Raw genomic sequence first — 25,275 nt, forward strand, 5'->3', positions numbered from 1 at the left:
GGCTGCCATGCTGAGAGCAGTTTGAAGAGGACCAGTTAGGAGACATCTAGTCAAGTTCCTTGGAAAGTAGACTCTAGATGGAAATTTGTTTTCAGGAAGCTTGTTGGGAAGTGCTCTCTGGAGCAACACCTGTAAGAGAGCATGGGAGGCAGGACCTGGCAGAAGACAACATGGAACTGTGACATAGGCAATCTAGAGTCCTCAGACAGTCTCAGGGAGTTCTGAAGCCAAGGTGGCCCTTCAGAGATGTTCTGAATTGAGGCAAGGGGCCCCTACTGGTGCCCCGTGGGGACCAGTCATTGGATATGGCTGCCCTTGGGGAGGAGTCATAACCTTAGGTGAGGCAGTTTGTCTTTGTCTGAGGACATTGTCTGGGGAGGGACTCAGCAGGTGACATTCCCAGCAGCCTTGGTCCTGATGGGGACATCTGGGGGCACACCACAGCATCAATTGTAGGTGACTATTGAAGTAATTCATTCAAGGGTAATGGTGACCTGGACCAAAATGTTAGCAGTGGGGCCTGTAAGAAGTGATTGCGTCTTCTTCAAAGGGTTGACAGTAGAACCAGATTTGCTGGTGGATATGGAACATGAGAAAAAGACAGGAGTCAAGAATGATTCCAAGGTGTTGGGCCTGAGAATCTGGGAGGATTGACTGTGTTTGCTGTGCAGTGGGGAAGGCGGGCAGAGAGCTTCCCATTGGAGGGGGACTATCTGGTCATCTTTGACCATCAATGTAAGATGCTGCCTAGATGTCCAGGTGGAAAAGTCGAGTAGGCAGCCAGATATTTGAGTCTAGTGTTCAGGCAAGAGACCCAGGTGACAGTTATAAGTTGGGGAGTCACCAGCATTTGGATACTATTTAAAACCATGAGACCACATTAGATCTCCACCAATAGAATCACTGTGGAGAGAGAAGGTCAGCATTCGGGGTTGGGGAGGAGGCTGAGCCAGCAAAGGAGACTGAGGGGCGGCCAGTGAGCTGGGAGGGAGACCAAGTTCCCTGCAAAGCTGAAGGCTGTGGATGGCTGCTGACAGGTCAAGTAAAATAAGGACTGAGACTTGACCACCAGGTGCAGCAATGAGGAGGTCATTGGTGACCTTGACAAATCACCTTTTAGATGGAGTGATGGGGGTGAAAGCCAAATTAGAGTGAGTTCAGGAGAGATGGGAGGCAAGAATTTAGAGACAGAAAATGGGACAGTAGCTAAAGAGAAGTGAGGTGAGAGTGTTTCTTTTTTCTTTTAAGGTGTAAGAAATCATAGCATGTGTGTCAGCCAGTGCAAAAGAGAAAAACTGATCTATGAAAATAGGGCATGGCTGGAGACACATGCTTTTGTAGGTAGGGAAGGATGAATGCTAATGTGTCCTTCAGGCCACTTTGGATTAGACAACTTGGACCATTTGCTACTTCAAACCTCATGAGTCTTCTTCCATGGGAAAATTTGCCTAAAAAATTCACTCATGTTTCAGCAGTGACTTTTTCACTAATTTGTGATGAGGCAGCTGGCCTGTCGGTTGACCTTGAGTCTCCAGGCAGGCCCAGCAGCAGAGACCTTGTATTAATATATTCACGGCTCACACATTTGATTGTTCTTGAAATGAGTTCAGTGTTTTTAGTTTAGTTATATAATGGTTTCGCCTCAAGAAGGAAAATTAAGATGTGAAAAGTTTATCCAATTATTAGTTTCTATTCTAAGTCCTAGTAGAAATACTTTTTGTCATCGTTATTTAAAATTATTTACTTTTTGAGCTCCCAATCATACAAAGAAAATGTTGTTCCATATGGTTTCATCAAGTTTATGGATGTTTTTTCTTCTTCAGGTCGTTGTTTTTCAGACATACACAAATCAGAGTCATGTGCCCATTGAGGCAAAATATATTTTCCCTTTGGATGATAAGGCAGCTGTGTGTGGTTTCGAAGCATTCATCAATGGGAAGCACATAGTGGGAGAGGTAAGGGGTGAAGATGCATTGTGACTGCTCTGTGGTTCCAAAGTCAGTTTTCCACTTGCCCAAATCTTCATTATCTGAGTCCCCACAGCTGTGCGGTTGAGGAGCCGCCTTACCAGAAAACAGAAGTATTCTTTGAAGAAACAAGCACATACTTAATTAGCCTCCACTCACACTTCTGTTCCTGGTAGGTTTCTGTTCCTACCTGTCTAGTATTCACCAGTCAGTGCCTTGCAAATTCTTTGCCTGGGCACTTCAAAAAAGAGTGACTTCAATTATCAAAAGTTTAAGAGAGGCACATTGGAAAATTGTGAAGCCCTTACATACTTTTTTTTTTTAAAGATTTTATTGGGGAAGGGGAACAGGACTTTATTGGGGAACAGTGTGTACTTCCAGGCCTTTTTTCCAAGTCAAGTTGTTGTCCTTTCAATCTTAGTTGTGGAGGGTGCCGTTCAGCTTCAAGTTGTTGTCCTTTCAGTCTTAGTTGTGGAGGGTGCAGCTCAGCTCCAGGTCCAGATGCTGTTTCTAGTTGCAGGGGGCGCAGCCCACCATCCCTTGCGGGAGTCGAACCGGCAACCTTGTGGTTGAGAGGACGCGCTCCAACCGAGCCATCCGGGATCAAGGAGCCGTGTTCAATCTTAGTTGCAGGGGACGGAGCCCACCATTCCTTGCGGGACTCGAGGAGTTGAACTGGCAACCTTGTGGTTGAGAGCCCACTGGCCCATGTGGGAATCGAACCGGCAGCCTTTGGAGTTAGGAGCATGGAGCTCTAACCGCCTGAGCCACCGGGCCAGCCCCTTACATATGTTTTTAAGAGCCAAATCCTCTGTAGCCTGCTATGAAAGTCAAACTGAAGTGAAAGCTATTGTTCTCAGTTTTTAAGAAAAAATGTGCTAATAGAAGTAACAGTTGTTTCTTCCTTTGTTTATTCTAAGGATTAGCTCACAGTTGCAATAATAAGTGACATTTCATTAAATTTAAGATAAACTCAATTTCTTATTTTTTTGTTCAACATAAAGTCCCAATCAAACTTTTGTTGTTGTTTTTTCCACTATTGACTCTGAAATATTTTGGTTCCAACTTAAAGACAATTCTCTTTAGTTGGCCTTCTCTAATTCAAATTCTTATCAGATAAGAATGATCATTGATGATCATTTTATATATTTCCACTCATCTTCGACAGACTCTTAAGTTTTCTGTTTTTGCCTAGGTTTTAATAAACATTGATGAAGTTTTCCTTAGTAAAGTCTAAAATCACTATTCATATTATGACTGGTATAAAAATCATTTTTTCCAGATTAAAGAGAAGGAAGCCGCCCACCGAGAATACCGCAAAGCCATCAGTGAAGGTCATGGCGCTTACCTGATGGACCAGGATGCACCTGTGAGGCTGAGTATCCATCAGTCTAGCATACTCACTAGAAAGGGAAAAGGAGTTGGAAATTATTTGAAATATGAAGTTCATACTAAGAACTAGGATAATTTACACTATTTTAGGCCCTAGAATTTCACTTGCTGTTAACAAGGGGAGGTCCGATTGGTCAGACCCATTGGACCAACCCTAAATAATATGACCAAACAAGAAGGGCTATTTCTATCATTGGGAACTGAGTTTCCCAGAAGTGACAACAAAAACATTTGGGACATACAATTTTCATCTTCTGATTAAAAGGTGTAATGTATTTACATGTTTCCTAGAACTAAGCTCACCTAGCAATTTATTCTTTTTTTTTTTACCAAATCCTAACTCAGGGAGGAATTTCTGTAGGTCCTGAGACAGGTCCAGGTTCTTTTCCTTGTGATTATTTGCTTTAACAGGGATAGGATGTGGGGAATCTGGAAGAAGGAACAACTATCACATCCACTAGATTTCTTAAATATAAGATGTTTTAAATGGCAGGCTGCATGCGCTAAGTTTCTAACCAGCATCTCCAGTGTAGATATTTAGTTGTTTTTAAACACAGGCCACATGCTTCAGGTGTCATCTCTGAGGATGACACTTTGCTGTAGTTCTGTGAAAATTTGATGTTTGGAAGGGGAGTTACTAAGATTAATAGTGACTTAAGGGATAAATGATTACTTTTGACATCTGATACATCCATTTGCAGAATACGAGTGTGGAAGGACGAGGTAACTGTTAACCAGTTCATAATGCCCACCCCCTCCCCCTCTGAAGGGTATGTATAAAAAAAGGCTGCATTCAATTCACACGCTGCCACTTAGCAATGTGGGGTTATTGTCATAAACGAGTTGGCCTTCACGTTTCTCTCTTCATGCTGACATATTTCCTAGGAATATGAGCCACAAGACAAAAGTCTTCACAAAGGACATTATCTATGGGTAGTCTGGTCAGAACCATTGCTAACTCAAGCCTTTCCATCCTCTAGAATGTGTTTTGCCATTGGTGACTATAATGTTTTCATACTATATTAATAATATATAATAACATAGTGTATTATGTAAATAGTATATATTATTATACAGTTGGCTCTTGAACAACACAGGTTTGAACTGTGTAGGTCCACTTATACGTGGATTTTTTAAATTAAATGTACTGGAAAAATTTTGGAGATTTGTGACAATTTGAAAAAACTCACAGATGAACTACATAGCCTAGAAATAACATAAAAAAAATTAAAAGTTAGGTATATCACAAATGCATAAAGTATATGTAGATAAGGAAGAGAAGGAGGAAGGGATGGTCTAACCCTATGGCATTGTGTGAATGCAGTCGGGCTTATGAGCAGGATGGCCCTTAATCTATAAAGCTCATCCCAGAGCTTTGAAGGGAAAAGATAAACACCAGCTGCCCGTCTTGGTTGTACAAGAAGGGCCTGGACAGTGAAAACCCTTTTCCTGGGTTGGTTCCACCTATGCTTTGTCTCAGGACATACGTTTTGGCCCATAAGGGACTGCCTTTTAAGTTCTTTTGATATTGGACAATGTCCCTGGCCACCCAGAACCCAGGTAGCTAGTGAGGAAATTCTTACCTTGTTCAAAGAAGTCCTCTGCCTCCTTAACTCCAGAAAAAAGGACTTCACCAGCACTTTTCAGCACACTTTTGAAAAAGCCACCAAACATCTCTTGGTATTTTTGTGCCTAACACTCAGATCCTGATGGAATTCCAGGAAAACATGACAGTTCCATTTACATTGAGAACAGGGTGAGAAGAGAGCCACTGAAGAAAGATTTCATGGGAGGGCACAATCTTCTTACAAACAGCGAGGCAGTCCACTTCCTGCTCTTGCTTCATCTTGGCGAATTCTCTTTGCTTATAGTCCCTTCACCCTCTCCCAGTTTCTGCATCTTCTCTTGAGGGCTCACGAAAGTCGGGCTTGTAGGAGCAGGTGGAGCAATGAGCCCAGCATAGCTGGCCGTTCAGCAAGGGTCACGTAGCCACACAGTCCTAGTGCCGCTTTGCACCAGAAAACTCTGGACTCAAACGCAGGCAGCATGGTCTTGGTATGCACTGTAGACTTGACCTGCTCTCTCATCGAGTGCGTTAGGTATGTCAGTCTGAAGTGAGGGATCAACACTCAGGTCCACAGATAGAGATCTCAGCTTGCTGTGGTCCTGCTGCTGTCGCAACCCCGGGACCACAGCCACGCAGAGACCACTAACCACAGGGCTGTGTAGGAACTCCCAGCAAGGCACGGCTCGCGGTTTCCTTAGTAATATTTTCTTTTCTCTAGCTTACTTTGTTGTAAGAATACACTATGTAATACATGCAGCATACAAAATGTATGTTCATCGACTGTGTATGTTATCATCATTAGTAGTTAAGTTTTGGGGGAGTCAAAAGTTATACGTGGGTTTCTGACTGATGGGGGTTTGGTGTCCCTAATGCTCGAATTGTTCAAGGGTCAACTGTATATGTATTATTATATGTTCAATACATTATATAAAATGTATTATTTATTTGCTAGTCTCTGAGAGCTGGGAACATTATACATATATATTACGTATGTGTTTATATAATATATGCATGTTATATATTATATATACATATGTGTGTATGTATTATATAGAATATGTACATATGTGTATGTGTTATATATAGAATATGAGTATGTATTCTATGTAATATATAACATTGTATATAATATTATATATGATAATATAGTGGTATATATTATATGTGATATATATGTCCCCAAGCAGCTGAACAATATTATTTTATATGTGTATACAATTTTGTGGATTATCCAGCTTGTAACAGAAGTGACATCTTCCTTCCATTTTACATCCTACCCAGAGACAGCATGACAACCCCACACAATTAAGTGGTGATCTCTCACATGAACCCCAGGCTTTCATACACTTCTTTTAAGGACAGACTAGTAATAATCTAAACTAGTAAGACTGTTTAATAATCATGTCTTCATTGTTTATTCCCATCCTGCAAAGGAATCTCCTTGATGTCAGAAGTCATACTCTGTGCCTTAAATCTGTGCTAATCATTAATGTCATACGCTCCTGACCTAAACCTGCTGCATGGTCACGTGGCATGGGGGCAGTGGTTGGGGAGGCTCAGAGGTTCTCTGTGCAGCTATCAGAAAAAATACATCTAGCCCTTTTTTCTGTCCTCACTAGTCATGAGGCTGTCTCTCTACGCAGTGGTTATCAATGCCTCATTGAAAGAAAACGAAATATGTTTTCTGAAAAGTGAAGTGATGAATTTACTGCAGTTAAAAGAATTAAGTGAGGGCCAAGCTCAGTGACAACCTCTGGCTATGCAGCTGTGGGAGGAGCAGGTGCTGGAGGCTGCAGGGGCCAGAGAGGCCCCCGTTCTCCCAGCAGGGGCAGCATGGATGGGGTCCCTGCACAGAGCCCTGCATGTGGGGCCTCTGGTGGGGAGAGGCCACTGGGTGCTGCTCCTCAGGCAGGCCAGGGCTCTGCTGCCAAGGGGCCTCCTCTCCCTGTGCCCCCGGCAGATGTCACACTGTCCCCACCACTGGGCAGTGGCTCCAAGGGGCTCCTTCATCACCATCAGTGCTTGTCTTGTAGGCACTGTTCTTGTTTTCTGAGGCAGAATCTGGCTGACTGTAATCCAGCTGGTTTGTGTAATAGGTGGGGTTAACCAGCATAAAATGTACATGCTGTGAGTCGCAAGCTAAGTCATGTTTCTGTTTCAGGATGTTTTTACTGTAAGCGTTGGAAACTTACCTCCCAAGGCTAAGGTCCTTATCAAGATTACCTACATCACAGAACTCAGCATCGAGGGCACCATGGCTATCTTCTTCATACCCGCCACGGTCGCCCCCTGGCAACAGAACAAAGCTTTGAACGAAAACATCCAGGTCTGTGTGCCTAAGATAAGATTTAAGGAAGTTCTTTTTGGTGTGATTTATGCATAGGGAAAAAAAATACCCAAAGAATCTAATCTTTTTGGCATAAAGTCAATGTTACTGACATCTATGCATTTAGACACTTGTAATGTTGGTAAAATAAGAATAAAGACAGATATGCTCAATGGGCATAGTATTTTTATTCTGAATTATTCAGTCATTTAAAGATGTTTGTGTCTGTGTTACATGTTCATCGTGAAGAATTCAGATAAGCATAAAGAATGCTCATAAGCCCGAGAGGAGAATTTAAACCATGCTTAATTCCATCACCAGAGATTAACACCATGGTGTAGATCTTTCAAGACTTCCTACTTTGTATGTGTTTATATAAATCGTGTGTGTGTATGTGTATAGATATGGATGTGTGAGGGTTTACACACATACGTACGTGTAGTTGAAAAGGTCATAAGTTACCCTGACATTAGTTACATTTACTGTCATACAAGTCACTGTCATTCCCTAAACAAATGCTCTGTATCACTACAAAGTGAGACCAGGTGTCTTGTTGCTGCTGTAGGTTGTGGCCTTGATGACATTACATTCAGCTTAGAGTCTCATTGTGAAACCTAATAGATACTTACTAATATATTTTTCTTTAAACAGGATACGGTGGAGAAGATTTGTATAAAGAAAATAGGAACAGAGCAAAGGTTAGTACCTACGATATAAAAACTGACAGTCATTCATTGGGCATTAGTTTTATGGCTTACATTTTTATTTAAATTAATGAAACAATTACAGGTATTGTATAATATTTAAGATATTAGTCTAAGACAATTTTCTCTTCCTTTTCGGTAGCTTCTCTTTGAGCATGTCTATTGAGATGCCGTACGTGATTGGATTTGTTTATAGTGATACACATGAACTGAAAAAAAAGGTTAGTAAAGCTTTGCTTTATTTCCTAAGAGCTCTTATTTTAACATTAATTTTATGTTATCAAAGCAAGACGCACACATGGTTTAAAAAGTGAAATGATACTAAGAGTAGCTTCTTACAAGCAGTAGCAGTCCTGAGACAGTGAACCCCTTTAAATATTTTAGTTCTTTTCTGGTGGCCCCATAGTTTTATATAATAATTTTTTACTGTTTGTTCTTCATTCACCTGTTTCAGAAATTTTGTTTTGATTTCCTATTATGGTAGATGAAAATTGCCCCCTCTGCTCACCTTACTCCCCACTTTTTCTCTCCCCTTCATTCCAAAAGTTTTATCACAATTCTTTGTTACATTAACAGTCAATGTTTGCATTATTATGACTATGTAAATGATGTTTACTATTGAGCCAAAAAATGTGTTATGATTACATTTTCTTTTACTCTTTCTTTTTAACCTCTTTATGTAGTATTTTCTGGAGGGAAAAAGAAAAGCCTTTTTAATTTGCTTTGTGTTCTAGGACAGTTCTTCTCATGTGCTCAACATCTAGATTAAAATCCCTCTCTGTACTATTTTCACACTGTTGAGTGCTTCAGATAATCTGCTAATTTGTGTTTTCCCCTCAAGACTGTCCTCCCAGCTTGGCTACTGTGAGGCCTCCCTTGATTCTTCTTTGCAGAACTTTCATCTTCACTCTCTTTCTGGTTTTGTTCCCGCCACTTGTCAGAGCACAATCTCTTTACCTTCCTGAGTAAGAGTGATGGGCGGCCATGTTGGAAGGTGTCGTTATCCACCCGCTGCCCTTTAACACTCGGTGAGGGTCTCAATCCTGGGTTGGAAATCACCTTCTCTGAGTAATAAAAACATTGTCTTTTTAAAAAAATTTCTTTAATGTGTGTGTTTTTTTAAATTCTGCAGGAATTTCAGATATTCTCTTTATCCCTGGTATTCTGAAATTTCATGATAGTGTGATATTCATTCAAGTATGTAGCTCATGGACTTATGTTCTGAGAAATTTTGGTAGATTTTTAAGAACTAAGTTGTTCCTCTCTCTTTCACCATTCTGCAGTGCGGCTCAGTCAGATGTCCCCTGGATTGAGCTCCTTATTTTCTTACATTTTCTCTCCTATTTCCCGCTTTATTGTCTTTTTTTTCTTTCTGGGTGATTTTCTCAATTTTAAATTCCAACCATTCAACTAAAATTTTTGTTTTAGATCTCAGATTTTTTTGTTTGTAAGAGCTCTTTTCTGTTCTGTATTCCTCTTTTGTAGGATCTTTGTGTGTTTCATGGATGCATTATTGTCTCTCTGAAAACATTCATAATATACTTTTTCTTCTGTTCCCTGTGTTGTGTCTCCTTTCTTTGAGTTCCTTTTTTTCTTTCTGGCTTTTTGTTTGTTTGGTGTCCACATATCATGTTAGAGGTTTTTCCTCAAATGTCTGGGTGACCCGTGTGTGTTCATCTTCAATTGAGACGTGAGGAAGCCAGTTAAATGCTCTGAGGTGAGTGGGGTGAGTGGACCAAAAAGACCTGCCCCAAACGTGGCTCAAGCTGTCTGTTTGGTGGTTTGTCTCATGGTATTGTTTTAGCTGCTTCTGTTCTGTTACTCAGAGCACCTCTAGGTTGTTCACAGAGCGTAACAGGGAGGGCGACTGAGGGCCCCGTGGTGTGAGATGCCAACTGTCACCTGTCCTGTTCTCTGCCCTCTGCTCCTGTGCTTCTTTATGCCTAGATTTCCAGAGTCTGGATTTCATTTGGTTGAATTTCTCGGAGTAATAAATCTCCAATTTCTTTTATGAAAGAATGACGTACTATGTATTGGTGCTAGCTACTTGGCTACTTGTGGCGCAGAAAGGGCCTGTGTGTCAGACAGCTTAGTATGTAGTGTGTTCACTAGGACCGCTGTTTCCTTCAGTGCCTGGTGCCTCCAGTGTGTGAGCCCCCCAGAGCTGCAGGGCCACTGAGCCCACTGCCAGGTCCGTGCCCTCTGCAGGACTCAGGTGGCAGCTTCGTTCAGTCTGGCTAGGTCACTTACTGTGCCTCTGTCCGCTTTCCGTGTTTGTACATTTGTGGGCATCTCTCGGCTGCTGTTTTCTTTGTTCCTGTTCTCAATATCTTCATGGCTTTACACCCTTCTAATTGTTTCCCTTTTATTGTAGGGAGTTTTAGGATTTTGCTCGGGAGTGGAGGCAACCACATAGATTTAATCTGAACAAGAAGCCCTTTGCATCAGATAGCTTTTGCTGGATAATGAGCAAATCCCAAAACTTTGTGACTTAAAACCACAAGCATGTGTTATTTCTCACAGTGTGTGGGTTGGCTGGGCAGTTCTGGGCTGGGCTGGAAAAAGATGGTCTAGAATGGTCTCACTATATATCTGGCTCTTGGCCTGGTGTCAGCTGCGATGATGGCCACATGTCTCTCATCATCCAGTAGGTAGCCCAAGTTCCTGGTTATAGTGACAGACGGTTCTCTGTAGCAATAGGTGCGGGCAGGCCCCATTGCACAAACACTTTTCAAGCCTCTGCTTGCCTCACATCTGCCAATTTCCCATTGGCCAAAGCAAGTCACATGGCCAACTCCAAACTCAAGGGCAGACAGAGATGCCACCTTCGGACAGCAGGAGCTGCAGTCACATTGCAGAGGGGCCAGCACACCGGAATGGGAGGACTGTGGCCATTTCATAATTTGCCACGTTTACTTTGTTGTTTTAAAGTTTATCACATTCATTTTTAAAGTTATTTTATGTTTATAAAATTATAATTTTAAAAGAAATGTATAATTCTTAGATTTCTGTTGAATTTTCTGGTGTCCTTTCTGCTGCCTCCAGAGAAGTCTGAGTACACAGATCTATCATCTTTGGCTCCAGGGATCGACACTGTCTCAAACTCACCTAAATTTCACTGTTTATATCACCCTTGGCATTTTAGGAGGGTAATTAGATACCAGTCATGTTTCTAAAACCTACAGTTCATAATTGTAGAGTTTATTGCTACATTGTTGATTCTTAGTAAAGTTATGTAAACTATCCAAGGGTGTGCTACTTGACAGGTTACTGCAAGTTGGTAATATGGTATTAGTCCATTATTCACTTTGTCATCATGGTTGTTTGTTTGTAGAGCACAGACTGCAAAGCTGTGATTAGCACCGTGGAAGGGAGCTCCTTAGACAGCAGTGGATTTTCTCTTCAAATCGGTTTATCTGATGCATATCTCCCAAGAATGTGGGTTGAAAAACATCCAGAAAAAGAAAGCGAGGTATAGTCCTTACTTAAAAGTAGGAGACACTATTGAAAAAATATTTCAGAATAACTAGATTATTTAAATTTGGTAAGTATTGCGAGTCTTGAAAACTAGCATTAGAAAATAAGCTCTCACCACCCCAAGATTCTACAACTAAAACCACTTATGATACCAAGCGTGACAAACTTCTGAGGTTTCAGCCAAAATCCTCATGTGGCAAATTTCCTTATAAAGGTTGTAATTTTTACCTTAATCCCTACCAAAAAGAAAATATGCTTTCAGACATTACGTTGATTACTCTGTATTCTTTTTATAGTTTTTAAGTATTGATGCTATAAAAAGAGATACAAAATTATTTATTTATGGCCGTAAGACTATTTTGTGTAGCTTGTGACAAAGAATCTTCTTAATTAAAATAAAAATTGAGAGTGACATCAGCAAGGTGACTGAATAAGACGTCCCTCATTTGTATCCCCAACAACAATTATTTGGCATCATCCACCAGCAAAAGTGCCCTTGTAGGGGCTTTGGGGTCCAGTTAGGAGACTATGAAACCCCAGTGCCGTCCAAGACCAAGGAGAGTCATTTGGAGCACAGGCAGCTGACTTCCTGTTGATGGTCCAGCTGCTGAAGTTTGTGCCCCTGAGAACTTCACCGCAGCCCCACTCGGCTTAGTCCTGTCGTCAACACCCTACGCCAAGGGACCCAGGAGGAGTGAGGCTCACCCCTGCACCAGGTAATAGGTGTACAAAACTCGGTCCCAGCTGTGGACCCTGAAGTGACTGAGGAAGTGGCTCTGGCGTCCTCAGCCGTGGTCTGGGAGCCCCTGAAGGTGAGCCCATCAAAGCCAGTCAACATGTAAAAATCGACTGTATTTCTGTACACAAACAATGAGCTGTCTGAAACAGAAATAAAACAGTCCATTTACAATAGCATCAAAAACAGTAAAATACTTAGGAATAAATTTAATCAAGGAGATGGAAGATCTGTACACTGAAAATTATAAAACATTGGTGAAAGAAATGAAACAGACAAAGAATTGGAAATATATTCCGTGGTAGAACCACAAAAATACCACGAATAGCCAGAGCAGTCTTGAGAAAGAAGAGCAAAACTGGAGGCTCTTGATTTCCTGATTTCAAATTACATTACAAAGCTATACTACAGAGTCTGGTACTAGCATAAGATCAGACACACAGATTAATGGAACAGAATCATTAGCCCAGAAATAAACCCTTGCACATATGGTCAACAAATATTTGACAAGGGAGCCAAGAACACCCTGTGGGGAAAGAATAGTCATTTTAATATATGGTTTTGGGAAATTTGGGTATCCACATGCTTTTTGAAATTGGACCCTATCTTATACCACTTACAGATATAACTCAAAATGGATTAAAGATTTAAATATAATTTCTGAAACTATAAAACTCCTAGAGAAAAATGTAGGGAAAAAGCTTCTCGGCATTAGTCTTGCCAAGACTAATTGGTGGATAATAACACCCAAAGCACAAGCACCAAAAGCAAAATAGTAAGTGGGACTACACCAAACTAAAAATCTTCAGCACAGCAAAAGAAACAATCAACAAAATGAGGAGACAATCTATGGAATGGGAGAAAATATTTGCAAACCATACATCTGATCGGAATAAGATGATCATGTGAAAATCAAGTGGCGAGTACCAGAAGATTGCATGCAATAATGTAAGGAACTCATGCAACTTAATAGCCAAAGCATTAATAATCTGATTAAAAAATAGGCAAGCGACTTGCATGGACATTTTCCCCAAGATGACACGGCTGGCTAACAGGTGCTTGAAAAGATGCTCAACGTGATCACTAATCAGCAAGGAGATGTGACATTCTGCTTTTTATCTAAACTATTATTGAAAAAATCTTAACTCTTTTTGTTTTTTATAGTATTATTTTACCTGACTGGAAGGTTTTCAAATTTTTCAAGTAGATATTTTCCAATAGAAATGACACATTTATGCCAAATTCTGTAACTTTTAGCTATATGTGTAGCTTTGTACCTTAAACGAATGATTGAAATATTAGTGGTATATAAACTAAATCCTTTTTCATGCCACAGCTGAGGATGGTAGTGTAAAAGAGCATGGTAAAGTGATGATCCCTTTAGTTACAGGAATAAGCACATTTTAATTCATCTTTTCTATAAACACGAGTTTTTGTACATTGGGTGAGCTGTAAATGAAACACACACACACATACGTTCATTGGTGTGTTTCTGTCTCTCCCTTTGAGGCTCAGGATTTTTGTGCCAGCTATTTCCACTCTATAGCAGGGAAGGCCCTCTATAGAGTGTAAGGTCTGGTGAGAAGCACTGTGCCTCAGCCCCAGGGGTCTTCACCGGTTTTTAGGGGGCCACTTTTTATTCTCTGTTGCTCTATCCCAATTACATGTCCATTGTTTAGAGAGATTGTATGAGTGGGTTTGGGGATCAGTAGTGTCCATATGAACGAGCCAGACCAGTTTCACCTGTGAGAAGCATCTGACTCCAGTGCCTTCTTCTCCCTGTTAGGCCTGCATGCTCGTTTTCCAACCAGAATTCGGCGTCACCCTCCCTGATATAGCCGAGGAGAGTGAAGTGATTATTTGTCTGGACTGCTCCAATTCCATGGAGGGTGTGACATTCTTGCAAGCCCAGCAGATCGCCTTATACGCACTGTCCTTGGTGGGTAAGAAGCAGAAGGTGAACGTTGTCAAGTTCGGCTCAGGTGAGTGCTCTGTGACTCCAGTGCAAAGTGTGCTTCCTCCCTGAGAGCAGGTCATTCGTGAGCAGAGCTGACAGCTGTCGGTGCCCCTGACCTCATTTTTGGAGTGAGAGGTAGCACTGCACCAAGTTCAAGAACTCTGGAGCCAGGTGCCTGGGTTCAAGTCCCAGCTCAGCCACTTACTAGCTGTACATGTCACCTTGGGCAAGTTACTTGAACTTTTCATGAAAGTCCCTACCTCACAGTCTTGTGAGGAGCTGATGTATGTAAAGGGTTTAAAACGGCCTCGTTCATAGCAAGTGCTATATAAACATTACTGTCGTTACCACCGGCTGAACCAAAAGCAAGACCCTTGGTCTGATGAGTATGAGGGTCCCAAGGATGTGGATAGAATGTTTGAAATCAGCACTGTGGTAGAAAGTCTCTAAGGAATGGTCTCAGGAAGCATCAGATCAGCCCTGTGAGAAGAAAAGTAATGCCATCCTCCAGGGGGGGTCCAGGGCCATCTCAGCCACCAAGAAGGCACTTCAGGAATGAGAGAAGGACCAGAGTGGAGTGAGGGGACATCACATCCTATTGGTTCTTATCTTCTGTGCCATTTAGCAGAAGGCCCAGCCCAATTATGAAGGAGCCAGGGTCTGCTGCTGGGGGCAGAGGTCACATAACCTGGGAGTGCAAGGTCATGGAAGGAAAATGTCCCTCTGGTGGCCAGGCGGCCTGTTTTGGTCACAACACCCCACATCTGACTGCATCAGCAATCTGCTATAGAATGGAGGTCTCTAGATATAATTTGATTCAGAAACCTTTTGCACAGGAAAGTATATAGTTTGTACTGGAATTATTATTTAAAGAAATACTGTGGTGATTTGTTTATATGTTAAAATTATCAAACATTCTTGTTTGTTAGTGGTCAATAAAGTGAATATTGAGTGGTGACACCTTATGCCCATCTTATCGCATAGGTTACAAGGAGTTGTTTTCCTATCCTAAGTGCATCACAAACAATACCATGCCGACCGAGTTCATTACGGTGAGTGAGAACCTTCCTGTGTCTTCTGAGTCTGTTCTTCTGCCCAGTTTTAGTGATACTGCCCCCTCCACTACCATCAGAACGCCCCCAGTCTTTCTGTTGTGGTATGATGGTGGGTTCTTTTCTTTCGTTGATTAAAACAATATGAATTCATTGAAAAAATTTGGAATTAAAAGGGTAGAAAGAAAAAAAATCACCCACAGTCCCACCACCCAAATACAAGTAGCATTATCAGTTTTGCATGTTTTCTGTCCCTTTTTTCTTTTTTGTGCAATGAGCAAGCTCAGGATGGCCAGTTGCCTTCTCAGTCGAGGCTGGCAGATCCCAGGGTGTTTGATGTAATAGTTCTTTGAAAACCCTAAAAAAGCAGATAAGTGCCAATTGGTAATAATGTGACATGTGACAAGGCTATAAATATAGTCCCACAAATGTGTGATTAGGAAAACATACCTTTTCATGGCAGTATCTTTAAATCCTCATTGAGAGACATGCTCAGTAAATGATACCAGTCAACGGTGAATATCCCCCGAAAAGGGTAATCTTTCTCTTTACCCCTGCAGTCTGCCCTCGCCTACCATGGAAACACGGACTTCTGGAAAACGCTTCCGGTATTGGGTTTACTGCCCCTTCTCGAGGGCTACGGAACATCCTGCTCATATCCGACGGGCATCTGCAGAACGAGGGCCTGACGTTGCAGCTGTGGAAGAGGCACAGTCGGCACACCAGGCTCTTCTCCTGCGTGTCAGGTGAGTGTGGAGGTCCCGTCCAGGAGGCCCCCCGCTGACAGGCCCCACAGGGTTTGGCAGCTGGGAGGCTCATGCTTGTGTGTAGCTGCTTAGGGAAGAGGTGGAGTCCTGAGCACTGGGCCAGACTGCCGGGGTCTCAGCAGCCGAGCCGACCACTTCACAGCTGTGACCTTGGCAGGTTGCTTCATCTCTGTAAATGCAGACAGTTATGCCAACACCCTCCCTCATAGGTTTGCTCTGATGATGACATCACCTCCATGTAGAAAGCACTTAGAACAGAGCCTGCCCATGGCAGGCACCAGATCAATGTTAGTGCTGTTGTTTTGTATAAAAATCTGATTTCCAGCCTATCCTGAGAAGCCTGAAGACCAGGCAGTGCCAGGCATACCTTCTGGTGGTAGGTTCTGACAGACTGGGGGGTCCGCTGCCCAGGGGGGCCCACCATCTGCTGTGCTCACGACACCTTTCTGGTGAGCTTTCTGTGAGGTTTGCGTTGTCAGACCCTGAGGTGTACAAGAATCTTTCTCTGAGGAGGCTAGACACCATGTTGTTGGAAGTAACTCCCTCCCTATTATAGTTAGCTTTTCAGATTGAACTGAGCCATATGGCGTAAATATAAGGAAAACATCAAACCCAAGGGGCCAGACTGGTGTTTGCACAGCATTCCTGGCCTGCGCCTGCCTCTGCTCGTTCCCTGTGGTCACTATCCTGGCAAGCTGTCAGCAGGCCTCCCCCCCCCCCCTTGTTGATGGGCGAGTGTGCCCCCCACCTCCTGCCATGCTTTCCTGGGCCCCTGGCCTCCTCAGGCCTGGGCAGTGGACTGTGGGAGTTGGGGCCCTTGACACCCCTGGATGGCCCTCCCTGCCTGCCCAGAAAGCTACTTTCCTGTCTCTTCTCCTCAGTCACACCTCCTAGTCCTGTTCTCTGTAATCTAAGGCCTAACGGCATCACAGACCAGCCAGGAAATGTGTCCACCCCACAGCGGCACCCCTCAGGAACTGTTCCTGGACATGGGGTGGCCAGCCCTGAACCTGCTACAGGATGTGTCCCCTTCCTGCCTGAATCAGCACCCTGTTCCATCTTCCTGATCACAGCAACACCTGCCTGCTTCCCAACAGCATGTTAGGGGCCCGCTGTGACGGGGTTCCCGCCTCAGACACCTCGGTGCAGAATGCACTGTGTCCTGTTGATCCCTTCTTTGCTGAGGGCCTACCATGGGACAGACACTGCTCAGCCTGGGCCGAGTACTGTGTGTGGGAGACAGACAGACAGACAGCAATCCAGTACCGTCAAAGGGAGATGGGATCGTGAGTGCTAGGAAGGAAGAAAAAGGGATGCTGTGATGGGGTGACTTTGTGCCAAGTGACAGGACCCAGCCTGAGGGAGCTGGAATTGTTACTGATTTTCTGTCCAGTTTTTAGAATCTTTCTAAATGTTTTTGCCTCATTTTACACACACTCATTTGTGTTCAAAAACGCTAGCAAGACTTTGTGAGTTCTCCAGGAGTAGAGAATGCCGCCCTGCCAGTTATAACAAGTTGTCCTGAGTCCAGACGGCAGCACAGGAAAGGTCCCCAGAAGCCTCACTGACTGATGGGATTTATAAAATCTGGGCACACTCCAGCCAAACTGTTTTCTAGTCAGTGTTGTAATCACCACCAGTTAATTTTGAGGACTGAAAGCAACTCTAATCTTTATTAATATGCTAAAAAATATTGCAGAAATAACTTTCCTAAGCTCTTTTTCTGAAAAGTTATCCATCATTTCTTTCATATTTCAGGAGGAAACTCACTAAGAAGTCATTCTAATAGGTGTAGAATTATTACTGAGAGAAATTTGGTAGGACATTGTCATTTAAATATCAAAGATTGTCTTTGCTAGAATGAGAGTTATTTAAAAAAAAAGATATTTATTAAAACATAATTAACATACAATTTTAGTTTCAGGTACACACCATAGTTATTCAACATTTATATGCTTAAAGAAGTGATCACCATGATAAGTCCAGGAACCATCTGACACCGTACCATGCTATCACAATATTATCGATTGTATTCCCCTTGCTGTACATTACATCCCCATGACTTATTTCATCAATAAATCAACAAATAACGAAAGTTACTTCTTTATACCTTTTCCTCTCTACATGTGGATCACAGTTGAAGATGTAGACTTTATTAACCCTTTGCCAGTTCTTGGTCTTTGGGATCAGATTTGCGTAGCTTTGACATCCCTTGAAAGTGGACTGAATATCCGCATTCTAGTGGCTTTTAGGGGTTTTCAGAATCATCTCCCTCCTTCAGTAAATTGGAAGTCAAGAAATTTCTGATTTTTTTCTATTTTGAGAGAGAAGTAAGTGCTCTGATGTCTGGGAGTGTAAGTTACCCAGACCTTCTGATGTTTCATAGCGCCTGTCATATGTTTTATTTAACCTTACCTACAGAAGAGTACTTCTGCACGTAGCATCTCTCCTATTGAGTTTTGAGCTGTATCCATGTTGTTAACTGCATGGACTTCATAAACATTTCTAAAATTTCTCACAAACTAACACATGTCAAATGTGATCAGTTCTACAGCAAATCGTCATGTTTTGAGGACTCTGTCCCAGTGTGGTGCTGGAGTATTTGAATATTTTAACTCAAAATCCAAACATAGTTGGAAAAAACAGGTATGTTTCTCAAACATCTTATTTCTAGTCTTATGTTTACATGTGGAAATAGTCTTCTTACAAATGTAGTGACAGTAACTTCGGCGTTTTCATTAGTGGAAAGGAGAGCTGGAAGGAGGCACAGCTACCAAGGTGTGGGCCCCACCTGGCAGGAGCACAGTGAATACGGAATTGGGTCATTCGCTTAGCTAGTAGTTTGATTTCTGTTTTATAAAGTGTCATGGATTGATTTTTTAAAGTGAATTTTAAATTCACTTTAAGTATTTTGTTAAAATTAATTTTATTATGGCAAAATATCCATAAAATTTGCCATTTTAACCATATTTGTGTCCAGCTCAGTGGCATTGAGTACACTCACATTGATGTGCAGCCTTCACAGCCGTCCGTCTCCAGAACTTTTTCATCATCCCAAACAGAAACTCTGTCCCCATTAAACACTAAGTCCCCCTCCCCCAGCCCCTGGCACCCACCCTCTACTTCCTGTCACTATGAATTTGACCACTCTAGGGACCTCCTGTAAGTTGACTCACACAGAGTTTGTCCTTTTGTGCCTGACTTTTTTCATGTGTCATAATGTCCTCAAGGTCTATCCACATTGTAGCAGGTGTCAGAGTATTCTTCCTTTTAAAGGCTAAATAATATTTGTTGTCTGCATAGACCACATTTTGTTTATCCATTCACTTGTTGATAGACACTTGAGTTGTTTTCACCTTTTAGCTGCTATGAATATTGACGTCCAAGCATGTGTTCGAGACCCTGATTTCAATTTTAGGTAAATACTCGAAAGGGGAATTGCTGGATCACGTGCTAATTCTACGTGTAGTTCTTTTAGGAACCGCCATACTCTTGTCTACACAGTGGCCGCACCATTTTACATTCCCACAAGCAACATACAGGGTTCCAGTTTTTCCACATCCTCGCCAATATTTATTTTCCATGTTTTGTTTTTGTTTTTATAATAACCATTCTAATGGGTGTGCAGTTGTATTTCATTGGGGTTTTGATGTTGAACAACTTTCCATATGCTTATTGGCCATTTGTGTATCTTCTTTGGAGAAATGTCTATTTAAGTCCTTTGTAGAATTAATTTTTATAACTGGAATCTAGTCCATGTCAGAGTAGTATATTAGTAATTAACTAATGGAGTAATTTTCAGATGTTTTGTACATTGAAATTATGTGCTTGTGCTATTATTAAAAATTCTACTTAAAATCTTTTTGGAAAAGTACCCTGTATCAGGAAGGAGGGGAAAAAAAAACAAAGAGCTACAAGTCCCAAGGGACAGAATGTAAAATTTAAGTGTTCAGTAACCATCTTCTGGATTTAATACTAAAAGAGAAACCATCTCTCTTGTACAAATAGATAGAGGACCAGCTGACTCGGTCCCGTTCTCCGAGCTGCCACTCTGTCTCTGTGACTTGGCAACAGCTCAGTCCGCGGGCTCCAGAGCCCCTGCAGGCCCCCGCCCAGGTGCAGGCCTTGTTCGACGGCGACCGGCTCCTGGTCTACGGCTTTATTCCTCACTGCACACAGGTAAGGAGGCACCCAATGTGTGTGCTGTGGGAGCAGCAATGTGCTTTACTAAGAATTTCCTTTCCTTCACCTTTTCTTTCCTCTTCCCCTCCCCCAAATCATTATGCTGGCAAATTTTCTCCTGGGAACAGAGTGAGTGGTTAACCAGGGGCCCTAGAGAGCCTTTAAATTTCCCTTGAAAGGAGGGAGGAAATCGCTGAAGGAATCACTGTTTAACTAGTGAATACACTCTGGAGTAGAAAAGGTAATAAAGAATTTTTTTCCCCATTCCAGGCAACTCTGTGTGCATTGATTCAAGAGAAAGAATTTTCTACAATGGTGTCAACAACTGAACTCCAGAAGACAACTGGAACTGTAAGATTCAAAACTTAAACTGTGGACCCAGTGTTTGAAAGTTACAAAAATTTTATCTTTTCGTGTCGAATGCACTGTGTGCCTCCTTTGTTGTTGTTTGTCTGTGTTGATATTTCAGTACAAACGACGATACATTCCCTCAGTTTCCAATGCAGCAGTTGGTCATCTAGGGTCCTTGGGTCTAGTCATGTCCGTATGGGCTTCAGTAGGTGTGAATAACTGCAAGTAAATTTGGTACATTGTGTATGAAAATTTTTTAAGGAGGTTCTCAAAGATGTCCGTGACTCAGTAAAAGTTCAGTGCCACTGGTCCACCTATGTTCTTTTAAAATGTTAAGTATAACAGTGCTAGACCAAGAGTAAAACATATCTATTGAGGCTGGGTTTGTTTTTTCTACTTTTGGATTAAAAGCAAATGCATTAACACCAAAAAGTTTGTAGTAGTTGACGTAGTACTGACTCTACTATAGTTAGACCTGGAAAATTCCTAACTCATCTATGCTGTATACGTAGTTTGCTATTCATAGGAGTATTTGCATAGCCAGAAAAACTATCCCCAGACTTTGCTAGTTAGATTTTTTTTTTTTTTAAATAAAATACAACTTATTTTTTGGCACTGAGCCTATAATTAAAACTTATGACTTGCTAGTGATTGATGTATAGAACTGAAGGGAATTTTCATATTGTTTTAAAAATTGAATGTAACGTGGAAATAAAGTAAAAGGATTTTACCTGGGAAGAGGTCACTTTTCATAAAAATCACAGTTTTTATAGTTGCGCTTCCTCTCTGTATAGTGCTCTGAGCAGTAACACAAGCACAAAAGTAGGAATTCTCATGCACAGCAGACGTGGCCGTTGGAGCTCAGTTCTGTCCCGCAATCACCTGGGAGCAGGAGGAGGAAAGTACCCTGCCTGCCCTTCATCGTGGAGACCACAGCCAGGCTTGGGCAGCATGGCACTAAACTGGCTCTTCTTCCTACAGTAGAAGAACAGTTTAAAATTTTTGAAATAAATTGAATTAGCAAAATGGCCTTTTATAGAAAAGGCACAGAAAACAGATGAGTTGTTGCCAGGGGTTGGAGGTGACAGCATGGGACACAAGGGTCTTTTAAGGTGGGGGACTTTCAAGGCTCTGTGTCTTTATTTCAGTGGTGATCATACTACTGTATACGTTCATTAAAATGCATCAAACTGTGCACCTCAAAAGGGTGAATTTTAGTGTGTGTAAATCAAACCTCAGTTTTAAAAATGGTTTTCTGTGTATGACTTCAATTATAAGCCATTTGAATCTTTTTTTTCTTTGCTGCTTAAACAGATGATTCACAAGCTGACAGCACGAGCTCTGATCCGAGATTATGAAGATGGCATTCTCCACGAAAATGAAACGAATCATGAGGTTCGCTCCTTTATAGGAAAAACCATTATGCATTATTTTTGTTTCTTCTTAAATTGATTATCTATCAGCATGTAGCATGAGGACAGTTGGACGGAGATGCACAGGATTTCGGGGGTTGCTGGGCGCTCAGTAGCTGTTTGTTGAATGAATTAACAAAAGAACAGATGTCAGTGGGCTTCCTGAGAACTCTATGATAACTGTACCTATCAGAGATCGGCCAGAGGAGGGCTCAGAGAGCGCCCACTGAGTGCCTATAATATACCTCACTGCAGATCTCGTATGCTGGCGGTGCTCGTATCCCCTTTTCCTGATGAAAAGCCCAGGTGCAGGATGGGTGGGCAGCATGCCTCAGGACACACAGCGGAGCCCACGTTGGTCCCTCTTGGCCACGACGGCAACCCTGCTGGGCCCTCTAGGTTGTGATCTTTAATGAGGTTAGGAGCCTTCGAACTCAATGCCATCCCAAAAAGGAGGTACCAGCGTGCCACACCGGGCCACCATTTTGCAAATAGTCGTAGCTTGTGATACGGTACATGGCCTGTGCCTTCACTGCTCCTTTGCTGCCCTTCCATGAGCAGCCTTGTGTTCTGTTTGCTTGTGGCCTTTATCTCAGGGCAACTGACCAGCTCTGCCACCAGAGGGTCCTAAACAAGTCACTTCACCTCTCCACGCCTTGGAGCCCCTGTCATGAAAATGAGAGGCACAGACTGTCTGTCAAAGACGTTGGAAGCTCAGCATACTCTAGAGTGAGAGTTCTTTGTAAACTACAAAGGGCTCTGGAAATAGAATTATTCTTTCTGCAGTTGATCCTATTTTGCAGAGAACGTTGAGTCATCTACTTGAGATATTGAGATAGGACCATGGACTCAACATTTAGTTTGAAATTCTATATATGAAATGATTTACTTTCTCTAGAAAAACACCTTTTGGATGACTTAGTACTCATTTAATTGGTCATACATAGCTAAATAGTGAAAAATAAAACAGGGCATAATTGCATGTGTTTTATTCTATCCTAGATGAAGAAGCAGACCTTAAAGTCTCTGATTATTCAACTCAGTAAAGAAAACTCTCTCATCACACAGTTTACAAGCTTTGTGGCAGTTGAGAAAAGGGTATGTATTGTAGTTAATTCATGTTATTTTATTTATATTTACATATTAACAAAATTACTCTCGCTCTGACTGTCGCTGACACTATCCACATCCTTGGCCTTGAAGAGCAGGCAGGGGCACAGCGGCAGGGTCGTCAGGCCGCAGGCCTCAGCGTGAGGGCTCATGGTGACCTCTCAGTGAGATACATGTGTTATTATTTTTAATGTTATAATTATTAGTTACATGTGTACTTTTAAGATTTACTACAATTTTGTTATGATTTTGGCAGTTTTCATTTTTTATTAATCCAAGACCTTCGAAAAATAGAAAAGGCCGGGGCTTCCCTTACCCACCAAAAAGCTCTTCGTCCTTCATCAGTTTAAGGCACTTCGCAGAGCACCCACATCCAGCAGGAGCTCAGTAAAGAGGAAAACCGGTCTCCGCCTCTCTCCCTCACTAGTGGCCCGGGACACGTGATCCAATCTGACACCTGACCTATTCGAAACCAAACTGTCACAGAGCTTTCAAATGCTAAAGCGTCATTTCCTTTGATAATGCCTGTTTTATTTTTTACCTAACTGTGATACAATATAGGGTGGTAATGAGTCACCTTTACCTGATACTCCAAATATTTTGGAACTTATTGCCAAAGAAGATGTGGATTTCCTGCCATACATGAGTTGGCAGGAGGAGCAGCCAGATGCCATCATGACACAGGTAGGTGTTGATTACCACATACACTGATACTATGCTTTTGTATTCTTATGATGGTGGGGGGAACCCTTTGCTAAAATAGCACCCTTATACTTGTATATGCAGAAATATACATATATTGTCTCTGACGATGGAAAATATTTGCACATTTATAAAAAGGCTGTCACATGACTGAGAAAGTCACCATATATAAATGTAAAGTACAAAAAGAACAAGCGTGGTTCTGCTTCATTCAGAGACCAGCTGTCACCAGGAAGTTCAAGTCATTTGCTCTCAGTCATATAAAGGTTCGTCCTGAAAGTAGTGATAAAAGTCCTAGCTAATAATCTAAACTTACCCCCAATATGTGGTAAGGGTTACCACAATACGGGTAAGAGAGACACTGACCACCAATGTGTGGTTTATAGGGCTTCATACTGTGGCCTTTACAGCCAGAAACATAATAGAAATTGAGAAATGTGACTTTAATAAAAATTGAAAGGCATATTCAAAAGCAAAGAAACAAAACAGTGTTCTTGCTCTTAGGTGTCCAGGTTAGAGAAGTAAAATTGCTAAATCTCAGGAATTTAGAAGCTAAGGAAAAAATTATGAGGGGACAAGTTTTGGGAAAATATATGCACCTTTCATTTTCTTGGATCCATTTTAAAGTTATGATGTGAATTAAGAATAAAAAAACACATTAGAGATCATTTGCTTTGTTCATAAAATCATGTTTAGTTTGTTTTAAGATGGTAAATAACAATACAACATCAACAAAATAAAACCACAAATGTTTACATGCATGACCCAGGGTGTGAATAAACCAACACTGTTCTGAAAATCTAAAATCGAGGAGGTCTTTGAATGGTGTTTCCAAAAAGTGAAAGAGACTTAGGCATATGCTAGGTGAAATCCAAAGACAGTGATAAACAAACAAAAAAAATTTCCAATAGAGACAGATTTTCTTAATACATAAAGAACTCCCATGAATTAAGAAAAAGATCAGTCATCTAAGCGAACAACAGGCAAAGGGCTTGATCATAAATAAGGAAATAATGTGGCTCTTGAATGCAGGAAAAGCTGCTCAGCCTCATTGTTGCTAAGAGAAATGCAGATTCAACCTTCAGTGAGATCTATTCTTTTATCTGTCAGGTTGGCAAAGATCAAACATGGGAGATGATTGAAAGTCAGTAAAATGTAGTGGTAAGAACACAGCGGCTGGGGCCGACTTCACTCACATGTGCCCTCCTCAGTGCTCCGGGCCGTGTCCTAGAATGGGGTAGTAAGAAAACCTGCCCTACATGGTTGACGTGGAAAGTGCAGGAGGACTCAATGCACGTAAACAGTAGCCATCATCACTGGCACCTACCCACAAGCCGATGGCCTAGTAGGTCAGCACAGCCTCTGTGCAGCTCTCAGAGTGAATCAGCGCCTGTGTGTGCTGCTATGGCAAGGTTTCCCAGTGCACTGGTGAGGAAAGCAGTATGGGGAAGTGTCAGTACATGCTACTCTTTGGAAAGATAAAAATTAAAGAATGGACATTCCTTATTTGTTTGGACTTGGCTTATTTGTTCATTTCCTTAATTTCATATTTCTGTACTTTTCCACTTTTTGG

At 41.9% G+C, this 25,275-nt stretch overlaps 1 protein-coding gene and 1 pseudogene across 1 annotated transcript in view; one reads left to right on the top strand and one right to left on the bottom strand.

The window, feature by feature from the left end:
• The window catches only part of PARP4 (poly(ADP-ribose) polymerase family member 4), a 75,088-nt gene that overhangs the window by 30,504 nt on the left and 19,309 nt on the right, over nucleotides 1-25,275 (top strand). The window contains 16 exon segments of the mRNA XM_033104268.1: nucleotides 1,824-1,955; nucleotides 3,250-3,336; nucleotides 7,088-7,252; nucleotides 7,904-7,950; nucleotides 8,099-8,177; nucleotides 11,291-11,428; nucleotides 13,956-14,151; nucleotides 15,111-15,178; nucleotides 15,739-15,799; nucleotides 15,802-15,928; nucleotides 18,492-18,591; nucleotides 19,954-20,124; nucleotides 20,398-20,478; nucleotides 21,793-21,873; nucleotides 22,893-22,988; nucleotides 23,562-23,684. Of these exon segments, the coding sequence (XP_032960159.1) occupies nucleotides 1,824-1,955; nucleotides 3,250-3,336; nucleotides 7,088-7,252; nucleotides 7,904-7,950; nucleotides 8,099-8,177; nucleotides 11,291-11,428; nucleotides 13,956-14,151; nucleotides 15,111-15,178; nucleotides 15,739-15,799; nucleotides 15,802-15,928; nucleotides 18,492-18,591; nucleotides 19,954-20,124; nucleotides 20,398-20,478; nucleotides 21,793-21,873; nucleotides 22,893-22,988; nucleotides 23,562-23,684 (1,752 nt within the window).
• Nucleotides 3,343-6,448, bottom strand: LOC117021579 (sorting nexin-5-like; annotated as a pseudogene).

The sequence above is a fragment of the Rhinolophus ferrumequinum genome, chromosome 4 (assembly GCF_004115265.2).
Source record: "Rhinolophus ferrumequinum isolate MPI-CBG mRhiFer1 chromosome 4, mRhiFer1_v1.p, whole genome shotgun sequence".
Lineage (NCBI taxonomy): Eukaryota > Metazoa > Chordata > Mammalia > Chiroptera > Rhinolophidae > Rhinolophus > Rhinolophus ferrumequinum.